At 30.6% G+C, this 27,818-nt stretch overlaps 2 protein-coding genes across 6 annotated transcripts; both read left to right on the top strand.

Annotated features, from left to right (window-relative positions):
• The first annotated feature begins 11,601 nt into the window (after positions 1 to 11,601).
• Positions 11,602 to 15,795, top strand: LOC137814932 (cytochrome c oxidase assembly protein COX11, mitochondrial). Of its 2 annotated transcripts, none has more exons than XM_068617896.1 (8): positions 11,602 to 11,787; positions 12,581 to 12,707; positions 13,037 to 13,349; positions 13,449 to 13,501; positions 14,418 to 14,490; positions 14,863 to 14,967; positions 15,252 to 15,332; positions 15,410 to 15,795. In XM_068617896.1, exons 2-8 carry the CDS (start codon positions 12,628 to 12,630, stop codon positions 15,509 to 15,511), a joined length of 807 nt encoding a protein of 268 aa, XP_068473997.1. In that variant the 5' UTR covers positions 11,602 to 11,787; positions 12,581 to 12,627; the 3' UTR covers positions 15,512 to 15,795. The 2 variants fall into 2 exon arrangements, with proteins under 2 accessions (XP_068473997.1, XP_068473998.1); XM_068617897.1 differs by having other exon boundaries at positions 11,647 to 11,787; positions 12,608 to 12,707.
• Positions 15,796 to 22,814: 7,019 nt separating this feature from the next.
• Positions 22,815 to 26,306, top strand: LOC137814931 (microtubule-destabilizing protein 60). Of its 4 annotated transcripts, none has more exons than XM_068617892.1 (8): positions 22,815 to 23,167; positions 23,272 to 23,331; positions 24,884 to 24,910; positions 25,024 to 25,062; positions 25,138 to 25,248; positions 25,334 to 25,393; positions 25,484 to 25,578; positions 25,834 to 26,306. In XM_068617892.1, exons 1-8 carry the CDS (start codon positions 23,135 to 23,137, stop codon positions 25,961 to 25,963), a joined length of 555 nt encoding a protein of 184 aa, XP_068473993.1. In that variant the 5' UTR covers positions 22,815 to 23,134; the 3' UTR covers positions 25,964 to 26,306. The 4 variants fall into 4 exon arrangements, with proteins under 4 accessions (XP_068473993.1, XP_068473994.1, XP_068473996.1 ...); XM_068617893.1 differs by having other exon boundaries at positions 22,868 to 23,167; positions 25,150 to 25,248; XM_068617895.1 differs by lacking the exon at positions 23,272 to 23,331 and having other exon boundaries at positions 23,060 to 23,167; positions 25,150 to 25,248.
• The last annotated feature ends 1,512 nt before the right edge of the window (positions 26,307 to 27,818 follow it).

Raw genomic sequence — 27,818 nt, 5'->3', positions numbered from 1 at the left:
AGATTTATGAGAAGCTAGATTCCCGGAGCTCGTTTTTGGGAGAAAACAGTAAATAAAACATTAAGAATCTCAAATCTCCTCCTACTAATAATCATTACCTTAAAGAATTTAACTTAAATTTAAATCATTATTAACATGATACTCTCCAAATATTTAAAGTTGGATCAGAAGCTGACTTTTTTATTTAAGCAATTTCTTGATTTAATTATAGAAATAGGTTAGTCTAATTTTTGAAAAGTATATTTGATGCATGCATATGCATGTTGAAGTTTGTTTGTGTGAATGAGATGTTTATGAGAGAGAAACTAAGAATATATTGGGGAATGAAAGCCTCCGATGATTCTGCCGGACCCTACCTTTGACCCTTCCAAATTGAAACTAAATAATAGATAGAGAAAGAGAAAAAGATAGATAGATAGATGAAGAGATTTTGAAACCATTCTATTCCAATCTCCATGCACACACTCACACACTACAGTGGTGTTGTGTTGTGTTGTGTAGTTTGATGCATTCAACTTTTCAACTCTAAACATAAACACAAACATGAACATGAACATGAAGAGGAAGAGTAACATTGTTGTGGATCGAAAGTCCAAACACACATGTATTCATACGGTCTGAAACAGCTGTCCCAAGTACCCATCTCTAGTTGCTTTTCCTTTTGGTCCCACTCTGTCACGTATCCTAATACAACTTTGGAAAAACTTGTGCGCTTCCCCATTCTTTCTTTCTCCATTAGAGAGAGAAATAAGAAAGAAAAAAGCACTTTCGTAATTCCCAAAACAAAAATGCTCACTGTAGGAAGAAGCTCCTTCTTCTTTTTCTTGCCTCCTCTATCGGCATGTAAAAAACCTCTCATTTTTAGCAATGCTCACACGACTAAAGCTAATTAACCTAAGGCATTTTCTCATGTTTGCATGGGGGAATATTATTGATTATATATTTTCAATCTGTCTTTTGTTCATCTGCATGTGATAAAGCATTATGTGTAAATGTGTACGTTGCCTGAATAACAAGTCAAGTGATAAAGTTAGAGCTTACTTTTATTTTTTGTGTAAACTAAGTAGCTAAGCTAGGACTCCCCCACTTCCTTTGAAAAGATATTCCACTACGCCATGCATATATGGGCACACTTTTAGGCAACAACACCAAAATTACTCTTCTCAAACTTTAAATGGTAAAGTGAAGCTCCACCAACCACTTTTTTTGCATTTTTAGTCTTTTCATTTTCTGTGCAGCTTCTTTCGATATTCAACGTCCACGATCTACTTCATTATTTTTTCCTAGTGATGACATGTTGAAAATTATTTATCATATTACAACTGGAAATTCAACAATGGTTAAAATTACATTAATCAAATCACAATTATAAATTGATAATATACAATTGTCAAATTAATGTTTTCCTTTTTTTTATCATTTGTCGATCTTATTTTTTTTTATTTTAAATACTTCTTGTAGTGCAAAAATTAGGAGGAACTATATGCTAATTAGTCTTTGAGTTGTCTATTTCATCTCAATAATAAGAAAGAAAATATATTCAAATATACTACCACCGTCCCATAATAATGATCGTCTAAGAAGAAAACTTCATATAAATATTTTTTTTTTATATTTAAATCAATCTTTTCATTTTCTTTTTTATTTCCTAATGACTACACATATTAAAGTCTTTTTAACATAAGAATAATAATAAATATAGTATTTTTTAAACAGTTTTACTAAAAGAAAAAAAAATCATCAAATATAGATTGTTTTCAATATAATAGTATTAATTTCTCTTTTCATTTATTTATTTTTATCCTAATGACTACATATTAATTTTTTAAAACATAAAAAATAATAAATATAACACTACCAAGCAACTTAAACTCAATTTTGTTCTAGCAACTTTTTTTAAACTTTAACCAACTCAAAATTTTATAAATATTTTTATATTAGACTTGATTATTGCACACAAAAATGTTTTTTTATTTTAATGAATAAAATAATATATTTCACTTGTAAATTGAATTGTTTGAAATCGGTGGAAGAAACAATTACAAAATATTTTAAGTAACTTTAAACTGTCATATAAAATTACGCCAGTAAAAGAATATTTCAAACAACTCAAATCTCTAAACATATCTAACTTGATATACTTTTATCAAACTTATAAGCCAAATAAGTTTGAGGGTATTTTATAAAAAAAATAATGCTAAAGGTATTTTAGATTAAGTATTATGAAAATGCTCGAAGAATACTTCTAGTTTAGATTAGACCTTTTAGAAATGGCAAGAGAGTATAACAATATTTTTCTTGAGAAAAACTTTACAACACCCTCTTTATTACACTTTTCCTTGATGTAGAGTGTGTAGTTGGTATTTTCTTTCACACGATTCATGAACAAAAAAATTTAACTGTGACGGGATTCAAGTTTTGTTTGCAAAGTCTGACACCACATGTAGGAGAGTGGCAAAACAGATTCTTAAGAGCTAAATAAAGTTAATTTCTACTATATAAGTTTTGATAAGTTCATAAAATTCACTAAAAAAAAATAATCATAAAATAGAAATCAATTTTAAAGACAAAAAATATTAGTTGTTATAGTGACTAAATTAGAGACCATTTTAGAAACTAAACAAAAAAAATTGATTTCTAAATTCGTTTATATTATTGTTAAATAATTTCTAAATTAGTATCTAATTAGCTACCAATATTTTAACTACCAAATATTTACATTCTAAATTTGAAAGCAAAAACTTTGGTAGCTACTTAGATACCAATTCAGAAATCATTTAACAATAATAAAATAAAATAAAAATTAGTCTCTAATTTAGTTAATATAGCAATTAATTATTTTTAGTTTCTAAAATTTATTTCTATTTCATGATTTTCTTGTAATAATTGAAAAATATATCACTATTACATATTTTTATTTTAATTTTGTATTACTTATAAATAATATATAATTAAATTATCAATATTTAATCTCATCACTTTAAAGAGTAACATCTAACAAATAGAAAAACAGAAATAAAAATTTAAACTCATGAGACTGAAGGGTAGTGTTTTTGTTTTGTTAATTGAGAGTGGTGATGGTTGCAAATAGATAATTCCGAAGAAATCCATTGACTAAGTCACGTGAAAGATTTTAGAAATGTGTAACAGAGATGTGGTTTTTTCTGTGTGAGTATTTGATATACTAAGATTGACCTGTGTTTATGATTCCAACAACGATAATGTAATCCTCCTAATCTTTAGGAGAGCATCTCGGTAATTAATTAATTAATTAAACCTGCAGAGCTTATACAAATAAACTACTCCTGACTCTATTTAAGAACAGTGAATTGAATTTAAGAGAGAATAAAGAAAGGTGTAATATGTTTTTGATTAGTGGTATTATGAACACTAAAAGATGTTTGATGGTTGTGTTTGAAAAAGATGATGATAAAAACATTATGAACAGTGGTTCCTGTGAATCCGGTCATTTTCAAAATGTACTATACTATCTAGGACAATATACTGGCGTGCATTAAAACGAAAGGACAAAAATGATGTTGACTTGAAATTGTCTAACGTACAATTTACACGACTCGATGCCATCTACAGTTATCACAGCTTTTAATAAATCATCTTCAAACATGAAAGTCTAGTACCTTCTCTCCTCAAATCTTTTTTAATCTAATATATTCTTACACTTTTTAAATCACCACAACAATTTATATCTATATATTTATCAACTCTCATTGCTAACTCTGAATTTTAGTTCTTTTCACACCCTTTTGGCTAAATGCTTCATCTGAAACTCACATCTATGTATTACAACACAATTGGGATTTTGTTTTAATCAACAACCATATTTATTAAAATGGAATACAAGGAATATTCTAATCTTTCACATGCAATATCAGAATGTTGTACTGGTTCAGAGAGGCACTTTTCAATTCACACCCCTATATGCAAGGTCCATTTTAAATGCGTTTGGAAGTCTTTTGTTTCATTTCAATAATTTTTTTGACTAAAACAGTATTTAACTTATATCAAAACAATTTATATGCACTTCGGAATGTTTTTTCCTAATGTGTTTAAAATTAATTATTTCTGGCCTTAATTAATATTATTTTTGAAAGGGGTATAAAATAATTGAAATGTATATGGTATATAGTATGGGATATGATTGAGGAGCATGGAGAGCTAAATAATTGAGGCATTGAAAAGAAAGTGTGGTGGTATTTGGTAGGATAATTTTTTTAATGCATTGATTGGACTATGCATTAATTCTCTCCCATTCGTACTCATGGTGCAGCAAAGCAAGTTCATTGGTTGATTGGACCAATGGAGAATTTAACTCTCATTTTGGACACATTTCAAAGAATGAATATATATATTAGAAAATTAAAGCAGGGAAGGGGGCAGGGATGTCTGTAAAACCTGTGACATTTTTATTGATTTCACGTGCCAATTTGGGCATGGGATTTGGCTATTCCCAATATTCTCTGGGTTTTACTTGCATCCGGTTCATAATTAGGACAAAACACCAATGTCAATCTTCAACTGTTCCACATTCAAATCAAAATCTATTCCCACTCATAAATTATATATGTAACCTATATTTTTAACATAATGAATCATATCAAATATTCAACTATCATTATCACTAACTCTGCGCTTATTCTAAATGCTAAACAATACACACTATGATTCTAAGTACAATCAAATTAAAAACATGCATGAAAAGGTATAAGTGGTACCAATAGAAAGTCTTGCAACCAAACTGAAAAGCAAGACAAATTAAACCAACCTACAACAACTAAACCAATATAGTAAAACTGATACGAGAATGTCAAAAGTTCTTGTGCTGCAACACAAGGCTACCAATCCAATCAGATTCAGATAAGTTGAAACCTGAAGACACCATGATAATTGTACAATAAATCTAACTTCCTGTTTTTTAAATCAACCACTCTTTCGCCAAACTTTCTACTCGTTTCTAATTATTTTTGTTCTTTTCTTTACGTGATTTGCAACCAAACACACATGGTAAAGAACGAGTATTGAAACAAATTGTAGAATTCATTAGAGAAGTGAATAGGGTTTATGTTGTAGAAACAGTAAAGAGTAGTTAAGGATAATTAAAGTGATTATAATAGCGGCTAAAAGTATGTCTCTAAAAGCAATGATAAGAGTAATGCTCATTTTTTGGCCTGATTTTGTTGTGTGACATGACAAGAAAAAAATGTTTGAAGGGGAAGGAAATAATTTTGGCAGTGTGTTGTGAAGGTGAAATGAGAATGAGGAAGAGGGTGTGTGTGAAAATGGAGTTGAAGTAGGGTCCAAAATTTGATCCCTTATGACAAGCGAATAAATTGAAGGTGAAAGAGCAGCATCCAAAGAATGTACCGTACAATGTCCACCACCTACATACCCAACTCAACCACCCACCTTCCCATCAGTCACAGAATTTCATTTCATCCACCACTTCCCTCTCGTACAATTGTACCTCTTTATTTCCATTTCTCATTCATCTCTCTCTTTTTTTCTTACCCTTTTTTATTTTATTAATTAAATACCTAATTTCTTTTTCCTTTTTCTTCTGAGAACCATTGTGCTCTGATCATACATTATTAGAATTCACACATGGAACAAAGTTGAAGACTTTGACGTTGACATCTTAATCAGAGAGAGAAGCTGAAAGCGTTGAATAGTAGAGTAGAGAAGATAATGGCGGTGCACGATAGTGACGGTAAATCTCAACCTCACACCCATTTTTCTTTTCTACTAAAAAATGTATTTGAAAGTAAAAAAAAGAAAAAGAAATTGTGGGTGTAAGAAACAGGGTAGAAAAAGAGATTGTATATTTAAAAATAAAAATAAAAAAAAGTATAAAGAGAGATAATTGAGATGGGGTATTTGGGGCATTGGTGGAAAAGAGAATAATAAATGCAAAGGGCCCGAAGCATAGAGAAGTTGTTTGGCAGAAGAGAAATGGAAGTGGTGATGTGAGAGGTGAGGAAATGATTTTGTAATCGATTGCTTTATGATTGATGAAGATTGAAAAAGTGTGCAATTGACAGTGAGATAGAGATAGAAAGAGAATAGTGGGGAGGTGGAAAAAGCTCCTTCTTCTTTTTTAATCCAAAGCTCTCTCTCATTTCACCTTTCACTTTTTCAACTCTGACATACAAGAAAAGTGATCAGAGAAGGGAGCAATTAATTATGAGGTTATGATGACTCTATGATCAACAATGCAGGCCATGCATGGTGTAGTTGGGTCGTTTAAATGCAGTACCCTTTGTACTATATATGCCACTAAAGGACACCATGCTCTGCTTTCTAATTACATTTTTTAAATTACTTTTCCCCTCTCAAATCATCTCTTTCCTTTTTCTTTTTCTTTTTTATTCTTCACTTTCTTTACTTCTACACCTTCACCACTTTCATTTCTTTTTCATTCTTCAATTTCTATAATGAAATCCAAAATATCATAATCATTTTCTACCAAATTTTGTGTTGTAAATCCCACGTCGACTAGAGATAAGAACATTTCATTGTATACAAGTGGGTGCAAACTTCAACCTTATGAGTCAGTTATTTGGAGTTGAGTTAAACTTAAAGTTTACTTCTTAGCATGCTATCAGAGTCATTTCGAGCTCCGTGAAGTGGGTGCAAACCTCAACCTTATGAGTCGGTTTTATGAAGTTGAGTTAGGCTTAAAGTATAGTTTTTAATACTTTGTTAAAAGAAATGTGAATGGTAATTTGATTTAGACAAACTCTCTCTAACTTTGGCCTTCTTCCTTCAAATACTACCTTTTCATCTTTTTCATCTTTCACTGTCACTTCCTTCTTCACATGCCCCCAATTCTACTTTTTCTTCTTTTTTTTCTCTTGAGTTTCATATTCACTTCTTCATCTGTTAAAATCATTCAAACAAACATTCAACATGGATGCACAACTCCCGATCTCACGTAACTTTTTCTTTTCTCTTTTATTTTCTACTGGTATTTGTTTTTTGACTTTTCAAGATTGAAACGTAAAAACAAATCAGAGTTGCATTAAGTAAAAGGTATCTGACAAACAAGTGTATTTATTTGGCCGTTACTTTCAAGGAACATCGATCCCACCTTTCCCTTCTACGTTCCTGCCTTGAGGAGTCAACCAAATAACGTTCATCAAACAAAAGAAAAAACAAACACATTCATTACCATTCAATAAAGTTCAATGAAAAAAACAAAACACGCTCTGCAAAAATAAATTCTAAATTAAACTCCATTGTAGAAATAACTTCTTTATTCTCCTGAATAATCAGATAATAAGAGAGACTAAAGCATGCATGCATTTATTTAATCACCATCCATGCATTTAGAGGTAGTTTTTGAAGCAGGACTAAATGCATAAAGGCATCTTTGGATATAGTTTATAGTTACAGTAAAAAAGTGTGGTTTCTTTATTTTGCTTTATGTTGGGAACCGGAATTGGAAAAATGTAAGTTGAGTTCAGTTATGTGTCATCTGGGATTTGTCCTAGGGGTGGGTGGGACGGTTTAGAAGATGAAACAAAAGGTTACTAGTTTTGATCTGCCATTAAGGTTGACACCATACTAGTGTAGCTCTTCTCTTGGAACTTGGGTTTCATTGCTTCCTCTTCCAACTCTTTGTCCTTTTCTTTAATGCATTGCATTTCACTTCTTTCTGATATCCTCCCAAATTATTTTAACTAATTCTCCAGATTTAAGTACCCTTCTTGTGGTCCTTTGTGATGTACTCATCCACACTTCTGAACCCTTTTAATTAAACAACACAAGTGTGTGATCAAAAGCATGGGGACCAAGATGGGGTGGTCCAATTTTTTTGTTGGAGTGTGATCCAACAATATTAACGGACTTGGAATATTTCTCCTAGAAGGGTTCTTGAGGCATCCACAGTGATGTATGGTAAGTTGTATCTATATTGCAGGTTGATCTTAAATAGAGTGAGATTTGTCCTTGGTAATAGAATATACCAATTAGGGGTATGTATCTAATAAAATGGCTATGGACAGTGTGATGAGGTTCAAGTTGTTGGGAAATTTAAGATGAACAATGAAGAATACTACCTTGTTAGGTAAAGTGAGGGAGAAGAATGCATGGACACAGATCAGAGAATGGAATAAGGCATAAAGCAATTGACTAAAGTCTGTTAAATATTTGTTTTATAGGGGTGTAGGAACTAGGGTATACCACAAGAAATGGTCCTCAATGGAAACCCTATAAATAGGTCAGGTTTTGGTCATAAGAAACCACCCTGATCAGTCCTTCTCACCATAATTGCATTTTTGTTTTTCTAGGAATCTACCACTTTTAATTCATTTCCTTTCCAACGTGTCTCACTTTCATAAACATCTCTTCAATAATTCAACCACTAACGAGGTGCACCAATAATCAAATTCCTTTCTTATCCCACCCCACCCCAAACATAGCTTAATCTTATTACCAAGTATCTCACTCACTCTCATTCAAACAAACCAACACTACTACCAAGTATGCTAAGTAAAACATCTTTTAACCTAAATCAAATGAGTTTTGGAAAATCACAAGAAATTAAGACTAGGATTCAGGCACACTTCTAACAACACTAATTTCAATTTTTGCATTTTCTCCCGTTTAAACAACCTTTGCACTCTACCTACCACTTACCTGGCCCAGAAATAGCTAAAAACCGGATACAAGTTATGGCATTGCATTTTGTTACCCCATATTTTGAAGCCACACCCCCATAAAAAATATTTTTTAATTTTACCTTTTTCAAAAAATTTATTTTTTATTGTAAAATCTGGACATACATATTTTATGTTTTTTTTTAAAAAAAATTTAACCTATTTTTTTTATGAGCATTGTAATACACAATTTGTTTTTAATACAAAAAATTGATTTTTTTAATACAAAATTTATTTTTTGAACACAAAGATTATTTTTTAATGATAATAATAATATTTTCATAAATTAACACCGTTGAGATAAACCATTAGAATATGTCATATATTATTGTGTTTATAATATGTTTTAAAGTTCATATATAATATATTTTTTAATTTAAGGTTTAGGTTTCATGTATCAAAAGGTTTGTTAGAGGATTTGTTCTGCTCATTATCTCCTCTTACCACCAATGTCATTACCAACTTATTTTCAATCTCTTTTACAGATAAATGTCGTCAATTTCTACTTAGCATAGTCTTAATATTTGTTTTAAAAAAATATATTCTAGAGTATTATATATTATGAAATGTATTTATAGATAAAAAATACATTTTTGAATGTACATTACGAAATGTACATAAATCTTCAAAATATATTATGGATTGCAAAATCCATAATTTTTCTAAATACCAATATAGAATAAACCAAGACTAACAATAATGATAAAAAAATTCAAAAAATAATCTCTTAAAACAAAACGACAAGGCAAGGAGATTCAAGGTGTTCTTCAAAAGGCAATAATATTTTGGCAGCCTCTTACACACAAATACAAAAAAAAAGGTGTAAAAACTTTGAGTGCATGGTAAGGGGAAGAAGATGAAGTGAGGAAGAGAGGAAAAATGTAGAATTTTAAAAATCTAAACAAGGGGTAGTTTTGACATTTCAATAATCCAGGGGATACAGCTTCAAACCTTGGGGTGCAGAATGCAAAGGCCTAGAAGTTATGGCTACGTATATGATTTCTTGATAGGCCCATAAGCCCAACTAAAAAGAAATAAGGGCTTTTTTTTATTTAAGAATTTGGATTACGGAACATGGGCATGTGTATCTCTTTTTAGTGTTTCTTTCTGCACCTCACGAATTTCTTTACAGTATTAATTTCGAAATATATTTTTTTATACATTTCAGAAAGTCACTGTAACGAATACAAGGGGTAAAAGAAATTATGGGGCTTTAGGTCTTTGGGAAATGCACTATGTACCCTAAATGGTTAAATCTCTAATTTTACTTTCATTTTTTGACAAAAATACTCTGAATGAAACATGTTTCTGTGAAAAAAATAACAGTGTGAACTTGGTTTTATTGTGTTAATTGTTTTTACATTTTTAATTTGAATTCAAAATATACAACAAAATAAAGTTTATTTTCATTGTATTAATTGTTTTTGATAATATTAATATTATGAATTTGTTTCTATTTGGTTAATTTTTTATTTTAAAAAAAATAATACAAAAGAAACAATAATTCTCTTTTAAAAATATTGAAAAAAGTTTAAGAAAACAATAACTTGTTTCTGTTGTGTTAAATTTAATCAATGGAAACATGTTTCACTAAATAAAAAAAAGGAAAGTTTAGTCTTTTCATATTGGTAGGGAGTTTAAACAGTAACTTTCCGGTGGCAATAGGGGCCCATGAACTTTTGTTTTTGGATCTGCCAATAGTATGAAGATGGGACTGTTTCGTGCACCTCCATATGTTCTTTTGACATTCCATACAAAATATGAAAATATTTTCTTATTCTGCTTGTGCCACCTCCATATTTTGGATTATATGGATTTGATAGTAAATTCTGGATTATGTAATTCGAATACGCATTTGAAAAAAGGCTTCTAGATTCAATAATCCGAAAACTAGAAAAGACTTTTGGATTAAGTAATCCAGAAACTAATCATGTATCTGAAAAAAGACTTTCAGATTATATAATCCAAAAGTTAATTATGAATTTGAAAAATGACTTTTGAATTACATAATCCAGAATATTACATAGGGACATTTTTGAAAATACAAAAATTTATGGAAGTGAAAGAAGAAGATACGAAGGTGCAGGAAGAAACAGTGTGATGATGGTCGTTTAGTGAGAAGTAGGAAGTGGAGAAAGAAAAAAGGTCAAGGTCGCAATGGAGTGAGGAAAATGGTGTTTCTTTTTGCACCTGTCAAATTTCTCTTTGCATCTCCTTCAATTAGGTAAAATAATTAAAATGCCTCATTAATTTGTCATCATTCAGGAAAGTTCTTCTTCAAACATACTCTGAAAAAATTTATTTCAAAAAACACATGCCGTATCTGAAAATTTTGTTCTAAAAATGTTTTACAAGAATATATTTTATAAATTCAGAAAAGCATATTCTAAAAACATTTTGAAAAAAAGTAATTTAAGATTTTTTTTTCCAAAATTAATAGGATGCTGGAAGAAATTTGTTGAAATGGAAGAAGAAACAAAAAAAGTAAGTTGAGAAATGACTATAACAAAATGTTGTAATTTTCTTAATAAAATTATATTATGTAAAATATCTTGTAATATTAAAAAAGTACTATTCCCACTTGTGGAAAGACATTTTTAAATTGGATTTAACCATTTTTCTTTCTTCCTTCTCTAAACTCTAGCTGAGCAAATAACTTGCTTACATCTAATTCCTTCCTCCCTAATCATGCAGAGTAATACAAAGAACTTATATTAAATTCCTTTTATAAAAAATAAATTATAATTTTTAAAAACCAGAGCCAAAAAAAAAGTAACATGATATTTATTATTTAACATAACTAATAGCTGATTCTATATTGTAACCAAAAAAAAATAATAATAATTATATATGAGAAACTGATCTTTCTAAAAAGTTATTACCTTCTTTATATATAAATTACCTTATAAAACTATAAAAATTAATTATCCAAACCCACCCTAATATATCTAAAATTCAAGTTTTCAAAATTTCCCAACCCAATTAAAGTGAAGGGGAAAAGAAGGTCTCTTCAATCCATAGCTTGGAATTCCCGGCAGGCACTGTGATTCTGATGGTTGTTGTCCTAAAAGGCTTCAGCTTTGCTCTTCCCCTCTCAACTTCATCAATTTCGGTGAAACACTCATTCTCTCATTCTCTCATTCTCGCACTTTCGCATTTTTACTACATTTCTATACAGTTTTATGTTTTGTCTCGTTGCTTGATTTGGTTGATGGGTTATGGGGATTGGGTTCACTTATGTTTTGGGTCTGATTTTGATTTTGCGTTTTCGGGATTATGGTTCCCAGAGGAGCAAGTATTGTGGTGCACTAATTGTTCGATGGAATGCCCCTCTGAACTGATATTTTTTAATGGATGAATCCTTCACTTTCGAAAGCTGAACCCCTTTCTAACTTCTATTTTCTTTTTATATTCGAGCTTGAGAATTGTTCTCTATGGCTGCTTGTTAGTGCAGAGTATATAAACTTTAACTCGGTCTTTTGTTAATTACAGTTCCTATGGATGTGTTTTAAGGCAGTTTTCTTGTACTTGGTTTGGTGACTATTCTCCCATGCTTTCTTCCTTTAAAATAGTTTAGTGCATGCATTTAGTTAGTGCTGATTTGATTGCTCATAATTCATAGCCAATAGCCTTTATATACCCATTATATGATTCCATTGGGAGATTACCAAACACTGTTATTGGTTTGTGCTAACAACATGTATAAAAACATGAACGCATAAAAACTGTCACCAAATGAAACATCAGCATAAAAACTCACAACATTCTTCCAATCCAAAGTCAAGTTGTGTCTATATGTTGTATTATTTTATGCATCAACAATTATTATAAGAAAAGGAAGCATTTGTCTCTTTTAAAAATAATCAAGTTGTCAATAATTACATACTTATTTTCTTTTCTTGCAGTTAGCACTTAATGTCCTGTTATTGCAGGGACATAAGTCTTGCTAAACATGATATGGTCAAGGCTAAGTAGGAGAACTCATCTCTTGCCATATGTTAGGGCCATGCAAGCAAACTCTCTTGAGTCCAGGTTATGCTATGTTGCACCAATTCCTATGGTTTTGTTATTTTTGTCTCAGATTATTGATTAATTCTCTTATGGTTATGGTGAATTATTTGAAACATAGTGATAAAATGAAAGAAATTATATTTTACTTCTTAAGCATCATTCTCAAACCAATTGTTCTCTCTAATTAGTTGTTTTTTTTAATTATAGAGATACGTTTGTGTCAGTTATACCTTTTTGCCTCTCTAAAATCTGACTTCCAAAAAGAAATTAGTGTCTACTTTAACAAGTCATTTGTAGATAATTTTTTTATTCAGATAGCTGTCTATCATTTCTAAAGGATCAAGTTACAGGTTCATTAATCCTAATACCAGCTTCCAGCACAATTTCTCTTATAATATTCGGGTATCAAAGTTTAACAAAGAATCGTTCTATCTGAGTTACCGTTCTTCAGCTTTTGCTACACAGAATGTTGGAAAGTCAAGTTCCATGCCTGGTTTCCGACACTTCTCATCTCATGCATCTAAAGAGCAGAAATCACAAAAGATGCTTTTATACTTGACGGGCTTAGTTTTTGCTATGGTTGGCTGCACGTATGCTGCAGTTCCCCTTTACAGGAGATTATGCCAAGCCACTGGCTATGGGGGGACTGTCGCACGGCGTGAGGTGTGTTTGTGTTGGTTTTCAATGGCTTTTTGATTTTTCATCAAAGTTTGGCAATTTTTCTTATTTTAACGGATGATTATAAATTTCAAATTTTTACAGACGGTTGAAGAAAAGATTGCTCGACATGATAGCAATAATACAGTCTCCACAAGGTGTTATTTTTTCTTATTGGATGTTACCTTTTTACTATCCCTCATCATAGGATTAGTTTTCTTCTTCAGGTTCATGGTTATTGGAAATTGCTGTTGAATTCCCCAGCAGTTTTAAAGAAAAAAAAATCATCATTTCACTGTTCCTAAGATGGTGGTTCAAATTATTTGAGCTGCTTTTTATTCCTTCCTTTCTACTCTGAATATGTATTCGATAGTACTTAGACAAAAAAACTAAGGAAAGGAAAGTGAACATACAATATATTTATTCAGCTTTATGCTGTACCTGAAGATTACACCACAGAACTTGCCTATTCTGTACCATCAACAGTAGTACCTTTACTATACTTTTGATATGTCTTGGGAATATTTATGTAATTGTTCAACAAGAGATATGCTTATGAGGCATTATTCAATAAATCTCATTTAGGGTGTTGTGCTTTGGAAGCTAGCTTTTTGTAGTTTATAAATATTAAAGAGTCCACATCGATCAGAGATAAGGTTAAATTATAATATATAAGTGGGTGATAAGGTTAAATTCTAATATATAAGTGGGTGATAAGGTTAAATTATAATATATAATTGGGTGTAAACCTCACCTTATAAGCTGATTTTGTAGAGTTAAATTAGACTTAAATTCTACCTTTTTAAAATGGTATTAGAACCATTCAGGGTCTATCTTTGCAAGGTGTTGAGTCTCATGTCACCTGCTATTGGGTTTCCTCCCAGTCCCAAGCTCGAGATGTCCGGTCCTTGGCATGATGAGGTGTGTAGAAAAACTTACTCCGACTAGAGATAAGACTAAATTATAGTATATAAATGAATGCAAATCTCAATTTACAAACTGATTTTATAAAGTTAAGTTAGACTTAAACTTCACTTTTCCAAGTGTTTGGGTTGATAATTTTTTTTGGTTCAGGGAAATTGTGGTGCAGTTTAATGCTGATATTGCTGATGGGATGCAATGGAAGTTTGTTCCCGCACAGAGAGAGGTTATTATAACTTATCTTCTTGTACCTTACAAAGAAAATACTGCTCTCCATCACAAAGAGGATTTATTTACTTACATGTGAAAGTATTATTTAAGATTATGCTTAATTTTATTAACTGGAGCTGCTAGTTTTATTTATATTAGTCCATTGTAATTTAAGAATGGCAACTCAAAGAATTTTAATAATCAAGTGAAGTTAAAGTCTGAGCTTTTGTTTGAGAAGCTAGGTTATGGACAAATGGTATCTTTTAATCTAAATCTAGTTGTATGCTTACTTAAACACTTTCAAATTTGACTGCATCCTGGAACACACGGGGAATAGGAGAATGAAAAATAAGAACTGAAATGTGGCATTATTCATTTATTGTACCAGGTTAGGGTCAAGCCTGGTGAAAGTGCCCTCGCATTTTATACTGCGGAAAACAAAAGTTCTACTCCAATAACAGGTGTTTCTACGTATAATGTCACTCCTATGAAGGTACAAACTACTGATTAATACTCTGTCCATTTATAACAAAGGTTGTCCGTGAACTCTGCATACTTTAGAATTTTGGAAGTTTATAATATAAATATCTCTATGATTAAAACCTTGGCTTATGGCTAAGAACTTAATATCGTTTTTGAAGTCTTCCTGTTGCAACTCTTTCTTTAGATCTCTTTTTGCTTTACTTATTGAAAAATGTTGTTTTAGTTTCTTCCCTTTTCTTTCCTTCCTAGCACTCCAAAATAGTATAATGTCCGATTTTAAATTTTCTTACACAGGCTGCGGTGTACTTCAATAAAATACAATGCTTCTGCTTTGAGGAGCAGCGACTTCTTCCTGGAGAGCAGATTGACATGCCTGTAAGTGGTTTCAAACTGAACTCCAATTTCTGCATAATGCAGTTACATCTAAACACTATGCTGCTTGTACAATGTAGGTATTCTTTTATATTGACCCGGAATTTGAGACGGATCCTAAAATGAATGGTATCAATAACATTGTATTATCATATACATTCTTCAAGGTTTCTGAGGAATAAGACCAACTTCTATGTTCAAATGAAATTCAAATAAATGCTCCCTCCATTTCAAAGGACAAATATGCAGAGCACATTGATGAAGCTCAAGTTTTCGATACTTATGGTGGCCGACATAAAAGGCAAAAATTCGTTTTCTTATTTGTTTCACACATATAAAGAATGCTGCCCCTTCTGTATACTTGTCAAGTTCTTGAATATTTTCAGCTTCAACAGAACTATTAGAAAACCCTTGTGATCAAATTTTGATGGTTCAAGGTGAATCTAAGTTAAAACAATTTGGAGTATCTCTTCAAATTAGCCATTTAGATGAATTATTTTGGTTTTAAAATTTATTGAAATTCATATTGGCAAAATGGTAAGTTACAATCACGTGTATGGTCAGTGGAAACTAGGAAGGTTTGAGTTTTGGTGTAAGTCTAACGAGCCATTTATTTTTATGCTTTTATAAAACCCGATCTATATCTATAGAGCTTGTTTCTTTTTGAAAAATCTTCTAAAATAATTATTTTAAATTTGAGTTCTTGAAGTTAAATAATAAGACTTTTAAGAAATTATTATAACCATGTGAATTAATTTCGCGTTAACAAACCATGTCCCCAAACTATGGATATAACTATAAAAATTGTAGATTTTCATGAACTGTGGTAATTTAGGGTTTGCTTAATTGTGAATATTACACGTATTCTAGGTTTACAAAAAAAATCTGTTTTTATCCAAACACAATATATTTTACTATTTTATAGCGAAGGTAATGTTATGTTTAAATATAGTCTCATTTAGTGTTAGTTAGATAAATACAGCAATAAAATTTTGCTTCTCTTTTTCTTTAAGAAAAATCCTTTTTTTTTCTATTTGTATCTTAATATTTAGTTCATCCTTATTAAAAATATCCAATTGGGCTGACTGCAAGGTAGGGCTGGGCTTTTTTTTGCCAACCGAAGGCAAAATGACTCTTTCTTCCTACACCTCCATACCTTCTTGTGCCACCCCATACTAAACATGAAAATACCATTTTATCCTTTTTTTTCCACCCCCTTGAATTTGAAATAATAAGCCCATGGATTATGTAATCCGGAAGTCAATTTCATATTTAGAAAAGACTTCCAGATTATATAATCCGGAAGCTAATAACACATCTGAAAAAAAAGCTTCCGGATTACATAATCCGGAAGCTAATCTTATGTATAGAAAAGACTTCTGAATTATGTAATCCGGAAGCTAATCACAAAAGACTTCCGGATTACATAATCTGGAAGCTAATTCTAAATCTAGGAAAAGACTTCCGGATTATGTAATCTAGAATATTAAAAAGGGTATTTTTGGAATACAAAAAGTTTATGGGAGTGACACAAGAAGGTATGGAGGTGCAGGAAGAAGCAGCCAAGCAAAATAAGACTTGAATTCAATACAACACAAAATAGTTAATTTTACCTTTTTTAATTAAAAAAGTACAATTGATTTTAATTTTTAATTTGTTATATAAATTTTAACATTTTTTAAGTATTATTTAATATAAATATGTTTGGTATGTAATATATTTTAAAAATATATAGGGTTGAAAAAAAAAATCATGTGGGGATGAGTTTTCAAGATTCCTACTGAATTTAGTATCAATTTTTCATGATTGAGAAAGATATAAATGAGCTTTTGGTTGGAGATGCACTCACCCACCATATTATCCCTATCTCAAAACCTATTAAAGTTAATAAATGAGAGATAAATTTCTCAATATGGTAAGAGCATTTGATTATGACATAGGCTCACTAATTACTTAGTCTAACAATTCAGTGTTTCATTCTTATGCTTTCTTTCCTTTCTTTAAGGACAAATATAACAAACTACTACCTTTTTTTAAAATGCTTGGTTTCTTTTGTGAAAAATACAAGTTAACGACCACCAATGAAGAGATAGTTTAGGATTATTGTGAAAGTTATACTATTTTATGTTTGGTTTAATTATTACTTTGTAAGTTTGTTGAAAAGTGACGAAAATCCCACATCGACTAGAGATAAAGACATTTAATTGTATATAAGTGGATGTAAACCTCAACCTCTGAGCTGATTTTATGGGATTGTTTATTGTATATAAGTGTGTGCAAACCTCAACCTTATGAGCCAAGATATTAATAACTTAATTGATAAAATAATATAGTAATTAATTATATTTTATCTTTAAAATTATTTTTTATTTAAAATTATGTTTTAGTGATATACATTAGAAAAAATATAATATATATTATTATATTAAATGAATATCACAATTTTAACAAACTTGAAAAAGATGTTTAGCATTTTTATTCAGCAGACTAACTTGATAACTACTGGACAAAAGCTTCATTTGTTTCTCTGATTCCTTTGTGTTTTGTGAAAGTGTTTGAATAAAAGAAGAAGAAGAACTTTACAGGTAGGCATGGCTCACTCCACCAAAACATGACAACTGCATCTGCGTGTCAGAATAAAGCAGTGGTGTCATGTTTCTCCAAAATTAAAAGAATAAAACAAAGTTTTGAAACACATTTTCAACAATTATTAATCATCTTTGCATGCTTTCAATTCAACCATTAAGTATACATGACACAAGATGTGAAACACCAACAAACTAACAACCCAAAGATGTCTATTGCATTGGCCTTATATTGGACTATAACAACAACTACTCTCTCTCACTTATCAACCAACCACATTTCATAATTTTATGGATGGCTACAATCATATACATTATAAGACAATTATCAATATACATAAAAATATAATTAGATATTATACTAATTAAATTAAATATTATTTAAAATATTAAAAAAATTAGTTACTATTAGACTAAATTAGAGACCTTAAAGACTAAATAATTATTAATATCTAAATTAGTTTCTATTATTAATAAAAATTTATAACATAAGTTTTTAAATTAATATCTAACCATTAGTTACCAATATTTTAGCTACTAATATTTTATATAATCAATTAGTCTCTAAAACACTAATTGAAACCAATTTAGAGTCTAAAATATGTAGTTAAAATCCTAGTAGTTAATTCACATACCAGAAACCATTTTACAAATTTTTATTAATAATAAAAATCACTTTAAATACAAATAATATTTTAATCTCTAAAATAATATCTAATTTAGTTAATATGATGACTAATTATTTTTTTATATAATTTTGATTGCTATTTAATGAATTTTTTTAAGTATAATTTAATCAATATAACTAATTATACTTCAATCTCTATTAATAATTTTCTAATAATAATATATGCATTATAAGATGAACTCTTGACATAAAATTACAATTATACTCACTAAATATATTACCTTATTCTAAATCTATTTGTGGACTTATTATCAAGTGATGTATCTAAATGGTAATATAAGAGTGTGGAACTCTATATAGTGCATGAGTGAGAATGGTAGTTGAAACTTTATACTCATGTTCAGTTACATTAATGTCTTTTCTACTGTGAATTGAAAAGAAAGAGAGAGTGAGGTGCACTAATCTGTTAAAGTGGTGTTGGAGGCTCAATGATATGATTTCATATTATGATGTTAATGGAATGGAAACCCCACAAGAGCTTGAAGTGCAAGGATGTAATTGGGTGGTGTCTTGTAGTAGGTTGATTTTCCATTCATAAACCTAACGAATTCGATGACATTCTGCTTACCCTTCAGCTTCACAAAACCACAATCCGTTGACGGCTTCAAGAAGAAACATTTGAAAACTTGCTCTCAACAACCTTCCATTTCCCCATTGCTCTTCTTAGCTTTCGTCCCTGTCCTTGTCCTCTTCTGCAAATCAAAACCACTTTCCTCCAACTCTCTCCAGCCCATCGGATAGGATTTCAACTTCAAATGTAAAACAATGTAAAACAACCAATGTGCACTACAAGAAAATCATGAAATAGAAACCAAGTGTTAGAAAAGTATAAAGTCTAAGCGTCAAATAACAACAAGTCTTCCTTTAGACAATGTGTATGCCAATTATAAGTCACTCTTTAGGTGATGAGTATGTTGGTCATAAGTAGTCATTTAGGCGATGAGTATGTTGGTGTCACTCTTTAGGCGATGAGTATGTCGGTCATAGACACCTTCTTTGGCCGGTCTAGTGAGAATAACGAAAATTATGATTCTGTTACTGAATTTTTGAGAGCTCGAGAAACAATTGAATCCTTATATTCTAGGACACGTTTTTTTTGTTATCCTATGTCTCTTTCCTCTCGAATAATTTTTCCAGTAGTTAAAATTATCTAATGAACACTAAGATGGAGAACCTCTATAAATACTACATGGTCTAGGTTGAGAGAGACACTTGAAATACTAGCTTAAAAACTAAGGTAATTTCTTTATGTAACCAAAAGATGCATAGATGCTTATGCCATAACCATATATTCTTGCATTTTCTCACTTCTTGAGACTCTTTTGTTGTTAACACTTATGACAAAGTCTATTTGAGTTTTTTTTTGTCAAATTCAGGTAATACAATTTTTCTCACCTAGTACCACAACCAATCATCTTCCTCATTCGAATGTTCTTAAAAACACAAGAGTTAGACTTAAAAGTTACAACACATAATAAAGCTTTGTTGATTTAAGAGACGGATAATAGATTATATTTTGGAGAAAGAACAACAAGGACGATATTAAGGTTCAAATTGTTTGAAATAGAGAGATTGTTCCTTCTCCAATGATAATGGATCTCACATTTGTAGCTAGAGCAGGATTTCCGTTTTGAATTATTCTTTGAGGCCCAATTGTGATTACACCTCTAAGGGTATTTTACGATTTCATAGCATCCTTCCTTGGTGTGTCCATCCTTATTGCACTGAGTACTTGTAGTTAACATTTTCAAAATATTTTAATTGTTTTGTTTGCTTCCTTGCCATCATAGTTTTGGAAGAAATGATATCTTATGTCCTCAAAATTGTTCATTAGACTATCTATCTCCGAATCAATGCATGACATTCTTCTAAATGAGATGCCACTCCCTTGAGCATGATTTCTCCATGAACTTGCTCAAAACCATTATCCAATCCAACAAGGAATATATGCATCCTTAATATTTCAATTGATTTTTTATTTATGACTTCACATTATCAGGGTCATATAAAGAATATATAATAAAATTTAATTATAATATAATTTACATTATTGTTAAATCATAAATTTCCATAAAATATGTAGACAATTTTATTAGTATAAAAAAGTTGGTATTCGTAGATAAATTTTGTTTGTCTACTCACAAACAATTCTATTTCTTTAAAGTGACAAATTTAATGAAAGATATGACAAGTTTTGTGTGTGGTCATGTACTGCTGAAGAAGTTTTCGAAAGCAGACGAAATAGATATGCAAAACTTAGATTAACGACAAAAGAATTGAAAAGCATAACAGGAATTGAAAAGACTGCGAATGCAATTGTACAAAATTGATCAATGATGATGTTGTATCCAATGAAAGATTTATTTATAAAGGTTAAGAGAGAATAATAATGCACATGAATTGACAATTATATTTATTTTTCTGTAAATTCATGAATTGACATTTGTTCATTGAATCTGAATGACACGAGGATTAACTAATTGATTAAGAAGACAAAGAGTGTAACTCAAGTTGTCCTAACGTTAATTAACCATCGACAGTATCACAACTGCAGAATTTAACATTAATAATTTCAACATATAAATAATGACCTATTTTGTTGTTTTGTCATTTTCAGTTCTTCGGAAGTGCTAATCTTAGTGCATTTAATTAACGTTTCTATAATTATGCAACGTTCTTTAAGCAGCATAACGCATTAAACTTAGTGAAATGGTAACAACATCATAATGGATGAAATGAAACCACTAGAAAACATTATCACCCTCTTACAAGAGTCAACTACTGGCAGATTACTATTTTAATCATCGTACTAATTAGTTTCTTAATCACAAAACAAATATGATGTTTATTTCAAATTAACACTTTCATTGCGTATTTTTCTGGATGCTGCTATGGATGTTGCCATGAAAAGAAGTCTTTAATTTGCTGTTAGACCTCCATCGAGCAACAAATACAATTTAATAAGCAACTAAAGTTTCTTTACACTGTTAATCCACACAACCAAACCAAAGAAACAAACGGATTAAGGTATATAATAAAAACTTTATCATTTTCAAAAGGGGTGTGGCTGGTGTATCAGAAGTGTTTGCAATGGTACAAGTAAATGTTTGATCTTAGATCTCTGCAAAATCTCGTTCTGCTTCGTTTTTTTATTATTATTGGTGTTTGGAACTTTCGGCGGCGTGCATGAGGATGGTTCCTTGAAGTTTTTACGTTGTTAGTTTGATTAGTGCTTTCGCCAATTAGGTAGGTGATTCTAGTTAGAAATTGGTTATTGTGAAATATTATTGAACTTTGTATAAGAATTGAATCACCTCTAAATTAGTTCTCATTAATTTATTGTTTATTGTTGATAAAAAAAATATATAATAGAAAGGAAAGCATATATATTTGGTAGCATGATATAATATATAAGATTTAGATTATGATAGCATGAAGTGATGTGTGAAGGGAGTGTGTCTTAGGTTGGTTTGACCTTGACGGCTTCAACAAGAAACACTTGAAAGGAGGCTATTAACAACCTTTTTTATCATCACTTTTTCCTCTTTCACTAAAAAAAAGATACTCAATTACTCAATCACATCTACTTAGTTTAAATGTCTTGTGTACAACTCTAAGCATAAAACATGTGGGTTTTATACACACATTTATAACTCTAAATTGAATTGGTGATTCACATTTTAGATTTACTTACAAACTACTTTTTGTTAAACTAAAATTACAAACAACTTCTGTAAACTGAAATATTTCTCTTTATCTATGCAAGTCAAACAAGTTTTGATGTTGTGAATTAAAACTAAGATGTGAATATAGTTTAAAATATGCAGGATATAGAATCAGATTGATTTTCTTTTATTCTAATACAACTTCATAGAATCTACAACTCAATAAGTTTATCTCTAGTAAGAGATGCTGATCAAATTACTCTTGTTTAATAAAATGCATTTGTATTTTCCTCCTTATTTTTTTGTGTTGAGCTCCCATTTTTATATACTGAAATCCATATACTGTCAAGAAAAATAGACACCAGTGACATGGCATTCCCCCCTTAGTGCTCAACCAGAGCAGAAGTTGATTTTTTTCTTCCTTTATACTTACAATTTATGGTTTTGCCACCAAAACATGCAAATTTTCTCTACTTCAAAATACTACTAAACTATGCTTTTTCAGTATTCAACATTACATAACTAAAGTGACACTAACAATTATAATGAGAGGACGTATTTTTCCAATTAACTATACACCTGAGTGCTCTCAACATGAACATACTTATAAAACTTAAGATTATCCCTCACTTAAGCCAAGTGGAAATTTGAAGGAACATTACAAAGTTTGACAAAAATATGGGTGAGAGGGAGGTTTAATCAGAAGTTTGGTACAAGAAAGCATGCAAATCCCAGATCATGTTGGTGATGTAGCAACAGAAAATAAAATTTTCAGACAGTTACCAACCTCCAAACTTCTTCTTTTCCACTCTTTATATACTCCTCTAAGCTCATAAACTGCTACGCACTCATCCCACTTAATTAATCATGGAGAACGCAAGCACTAAATCTGCTTTGAAGGTGGGGAAGCTTAGTTTTATTTGCTGTTTTGTTCTTTTCTCTCAATAACATGTCCTAACAGTTTCACTATTCTTTTCCATTTTCCTTAATTTTCCATGCAAAAGTTTGTGAAGACTACTTCTCAGTCTGCGGCTCAATGGAGCAGTACTAATTCTAGAGGAATGGTGAGATTATGCCTAGCTTTACCCTCACATATATATAAGCCTTAAAAAGCCCCTCCTTTTTCATTGTCATCTTTAGTTGCCCCTTAAAAGCTCCATAACATACATGCATATGTATGGTATATGGTATCATGTATGTTATGGTTTGAGGTTTGGGATTTAGAGTTTAGATTCCGTCGTTGCAGAGATTGCAGAGAAGTCATTGGAGATAATATGTATGCACTTGTTTATGTTTTGCTTCAGTTCATATTAAGGCTGAAGTGTTATGAAACAACTGCATCACCTCTGAGTTACAGTGAAAAGAAAAGAGATCAGTGAGAAGTTTTATATATTAAGTAACACCTCTTGCATACTTAGATAATGGTGATACAACCTTTGTTTTTGTTTCTATCTTCTTCGAAAAGCACACCTATCTACATGGATGCTGCAAGTGGATTGCCACCTTGTGCATATGGATGTGTTCTTTTGTCTGTGCCACTAATTAAACTTTGTATATTGTAATTGCTCTTAACACTCACCCCTATACGAAATAATAATTTGCATAAAATGCAGTTTAGACATGCATGCATATGATAACTTTTGTCACAAGATATCCTATTTAGCATAAAAAAGTGAATATCCTATATCACCTTTTCAATATTATCATTGAAGTTGTCTCAACAACCCTATCCACACCCAACAAGCCATACAACTTTCTACTTGCTATCAATTATTGAATTCTTGATTAAGTAAATCACATTATCTCCCAAAATTTTGAAAAATATTATGGCTATAAACCAAAGAGAGCTTTTCAGACAAAAAGGAAAAAACAAGAACCATCATTTACCCGCGAATTATCCACCTAAAAGATGATAATTAATGGATTTTGTTTGCTTTACATGGATACTATATATTGTGGAGTCTGACTCGGAAGACATAATATATATATGTACCATGTAACTCAATGAGTTTTCTCTTATTTTTCAAATTCATAATATTAGTTTTTTTCTTTGTTTTCCCATTTGATACTTTCAATAAGTTTTGGTTTACACCAATCTAAAAATATAAAGAAATTATCCCTTTTTAGCATAGTCATGAGAATGAAGTGAATTGGTATTTCTCATTTTGAAGGTAGTTTATAAGGTTATCCACACATCGTACATGGGCTATGTGTTCAGACATATTGGACCACTTTTTTTCCTTTTTCTCACTGAGATAATTAGTTCATGAACCATGCAACCCCTTTCCATAATTTGGAACAAGTGCGTCACCCCACAGTGGCCCCAGAATGATCACGCGAGTTTTGTCTACTAATATTATAATTATTATGCTTTTTACTCTTCTTTCTCTTTCTTTTCCATTATTCTATGAATGATTGGTTGTTTAAAAACTCCTCTACCTTATTATACATGAATCATGATGGCCACCTAAATAGACATAATTGGATGTTTCACAGACAAAAGATGTGCTCAAACACTACAAGACTAAAGTAACTAACATTGTATATACGATTTAGTATGTAAACTTCTGCAGTATATATGTAAATTTCTTAAATCAACTTTTTCTCTGTGTGTAGGCTTCAAGAAGGTCTCCACCCAAAGAGGTATGATATATATATATATATACACACACACATGTTAGTGTGTAAATTTCTGCAGTATATATGTCAATTTCTTAGTTCTAATTTCGTGAGCCATTTTTCTCTGTGATGTCTAGGCTTCAAGAAGGTCTCCTCCACCCAAAGAAAGTACATTGGTATGTAATATATAAGAGTTAATATATATGTAAATTTCTTCTTCCAAATTTGGTGAGCCATTTTTATCTCTCTAGGCTCCACCAAAGTCTCCACCAAGGTCTCCACCTAAAGAAAACACTAAGCCACAGGAATTCAAACTCCACACCCAAGAAAGAGCTGTCAAGCGTGCAATGTTCAATTATGCTGTAAGACAATGTGACCAATCAGTGATGAAGTTAGGAAATAGCTTTGTGCGATTATTAATGAATGTGGTTTTGCAATCATGCACAGGTGACAACAAAGTTCTATATCATGGAGCTGCAAAAGAAACAAGAGGAGAGGCTGCAAAAGGTAGGCACATAAATATTGAAGATGCTTATGAGAATGAATAACATTTGGGAAAAGATCATGTATGAAATTAATTGAGTTAATATGAAGCAGTTGATTGAAGAGGAAGAGGTTCGTCTGCTAAGGAAGGATATGGTTCCAAGAGCTCAATTGATGCCTTATTTTGATAAGCCCTTCTTCCCGCAAAGGTAATGGCCAATGATAAAATTTCCTAGGATAATAAAATAAAAAGCAATTATGTGGAAAGCGTGACAAGGAAAAGGTTGATATATAGAGAATTGGAGTAGAGTTTAATTTTTATAAATTATGTCTAAAAGGCTTTACAGTGAACAAAAAAATTATGTTTACTAAGAGCTTAGCTATGTAGAATTGAAGTATAGATGTATAATAATAGTAATAATGATGAAAAATTTGAAGAGGTGGATATAAAATTTGACATGCAGATCAAGCAGGAGTGTTCTAAGAGAATCATGCCTTCACATGATGAGCAGCAAGTGCTGGAGCTGCAGTGTTGGCAATGAAATTTACAACTTGCACCACTGTGGTCACCAAGCTCTGAAACCCATTAAGTAAAAGCTTTGTGGGAAGGAGCATGTAAAATGTATTCATCCTTGTATGTCATGCATGTTGTACACTATCAGTAGGAAACTTTAGAGTTTTGTACCATACCATGCCCCACAACCTAGCTCCTTCATTAGGTATCGGGAGATGTTTTGAACATGTTTTCTTTCTCAAAAATAAAGATCAATCATGTAATTTTGTTGATTGTTGTTGTGTCTTCTGATCTTAATTGGTATTTCCATACCAATGCCATTGTACCAATATTTTTCCTTTCCAATGCCTTGTACCAATATTTTTCCATTCCAATGCCTTGTACCATTTGAAAATCAATAGAATTTATCATTTTGCATGTGAATCATGTGCCATTATACTTTTATTGTTCTACCTACTTTTCTTATTCTTAGTGATGCATTGATCCTCTGGTTTGTATGTATTTGATTAAGTGACTTTCAACTTCAAGACCTTTTGTTTTTGTAGGAAGAGTTTGAGGTGTTTGATTGTATTTGTAAGATGTCTTATTGTGGTTGAATTGTTTGTTATTTCTTAATCTAGTAAGTTTTTGGTAAGTTGTAAAGAAACAGTAAGTCTTATTGTGTTATGTCCGGTATAAGGATTGAATCAACCTTAAAGTAGTTCATATTTATTTATTTTTTATTTGCTGATAAAAAAAAATTATACAACATCTATATCTATTATTAAGATAAAGTGATCTTAAAACTTGATATCACATATAATGCTCTATTTAAAGGAATAAAAATATTTATAAGTAGTTAGTACCAACCAATCTTTCAACTTTAGTAACATATAATTAAATTATTTATCATCCCATTATTTCTAAACGTATATATGTGTTTTAAATTCATATTAATCCTCAATGGTATATATATATATATATGTCAACTGTCAAGTGGGTAATTTGAAACTTCAACAAACTCAGGTATATTTTAAGTGTGTTTTCTGACTGTTTGAGTCTAATTTGTTTGTTTAATATAAGGTATTTGATATTTTTATAAGTTAGATATAGTTTAAAAACCTATTTAAAAATTTAATATATAATAAAAAATTTAAATATACCCCTAAACATATTAAAGAAACTAAATTACAGCTAAATCAAAATATTTAAGCCACTAAATAAATAAATAAATAAAACAATTTGGAAACATTACACAAAAGACTACAATGTGATATTGTAATTATATTAGTTAAATTTATTTAAATAGGTTTGTCTATTAAATTAATTTTTTTTGGGATAGCTCAAAATCTTATATTTTTAACTAAATAAAATACACTCTTAATCTTTAACGTATTCTATAAATAAGTTTATCTTATTGTATATTACATTACTTATAAAAAAAACGCTTACTCTACATAGAACAATTCGTTTTGGTGGTGACTTTGCATTAGTGTAAAGAAAAGGACTTGATTAGACACTAATCCAAATGTAATGTGTAGAACACATTTAATAAAAAAAATGGACACCTCGTTATAAAGTAATCTCAAATTAAAAGAAGATAACTGTTTCGTTGTTTGTTGGGCTGTTTTTACATGACAATGGTTTATGGGCTGTTTCATTATGTGAAGTGAAATATGATGAAGTTGTGATTATGACAGAATGTTTTAACTTCTTAATTTAAATGTTGCATTCTAGACTCGGAGACCTGTCTTTGACATTTCATCAAACAGGTTCTTCGCACACTGAAGATTGTTCATTACGTGATAAGCCTTTCTCATGATATTACACATTACGTTATAAACTGTAACATTTCTCATTGTAGGGTAACAAATCAAATTAAGTACGGATGTGTAATAGATGGGTTGAAATTCAATCATTACATCACAGGGATTTAATGTATCATGATATCATTAT

This window comes from Phaseolus vulgaris, chromosome 1 (genome assembly GCF_000499845.2).
Source record: "Phaseolus vulgaris cultivar G19833 chromosome 1, P. vulgaris v2.0, whole genome shotgun sequence".
NCBI lineage: Eukaryota > Viridiplantae > Streptophyta > Magnoliopsida > Fabales > Fabaceae > Phaseolus > Phaseolus vulgaris.
This window is presented reverse-complemented; position numbering and strand designations above follow the sequence as displayed.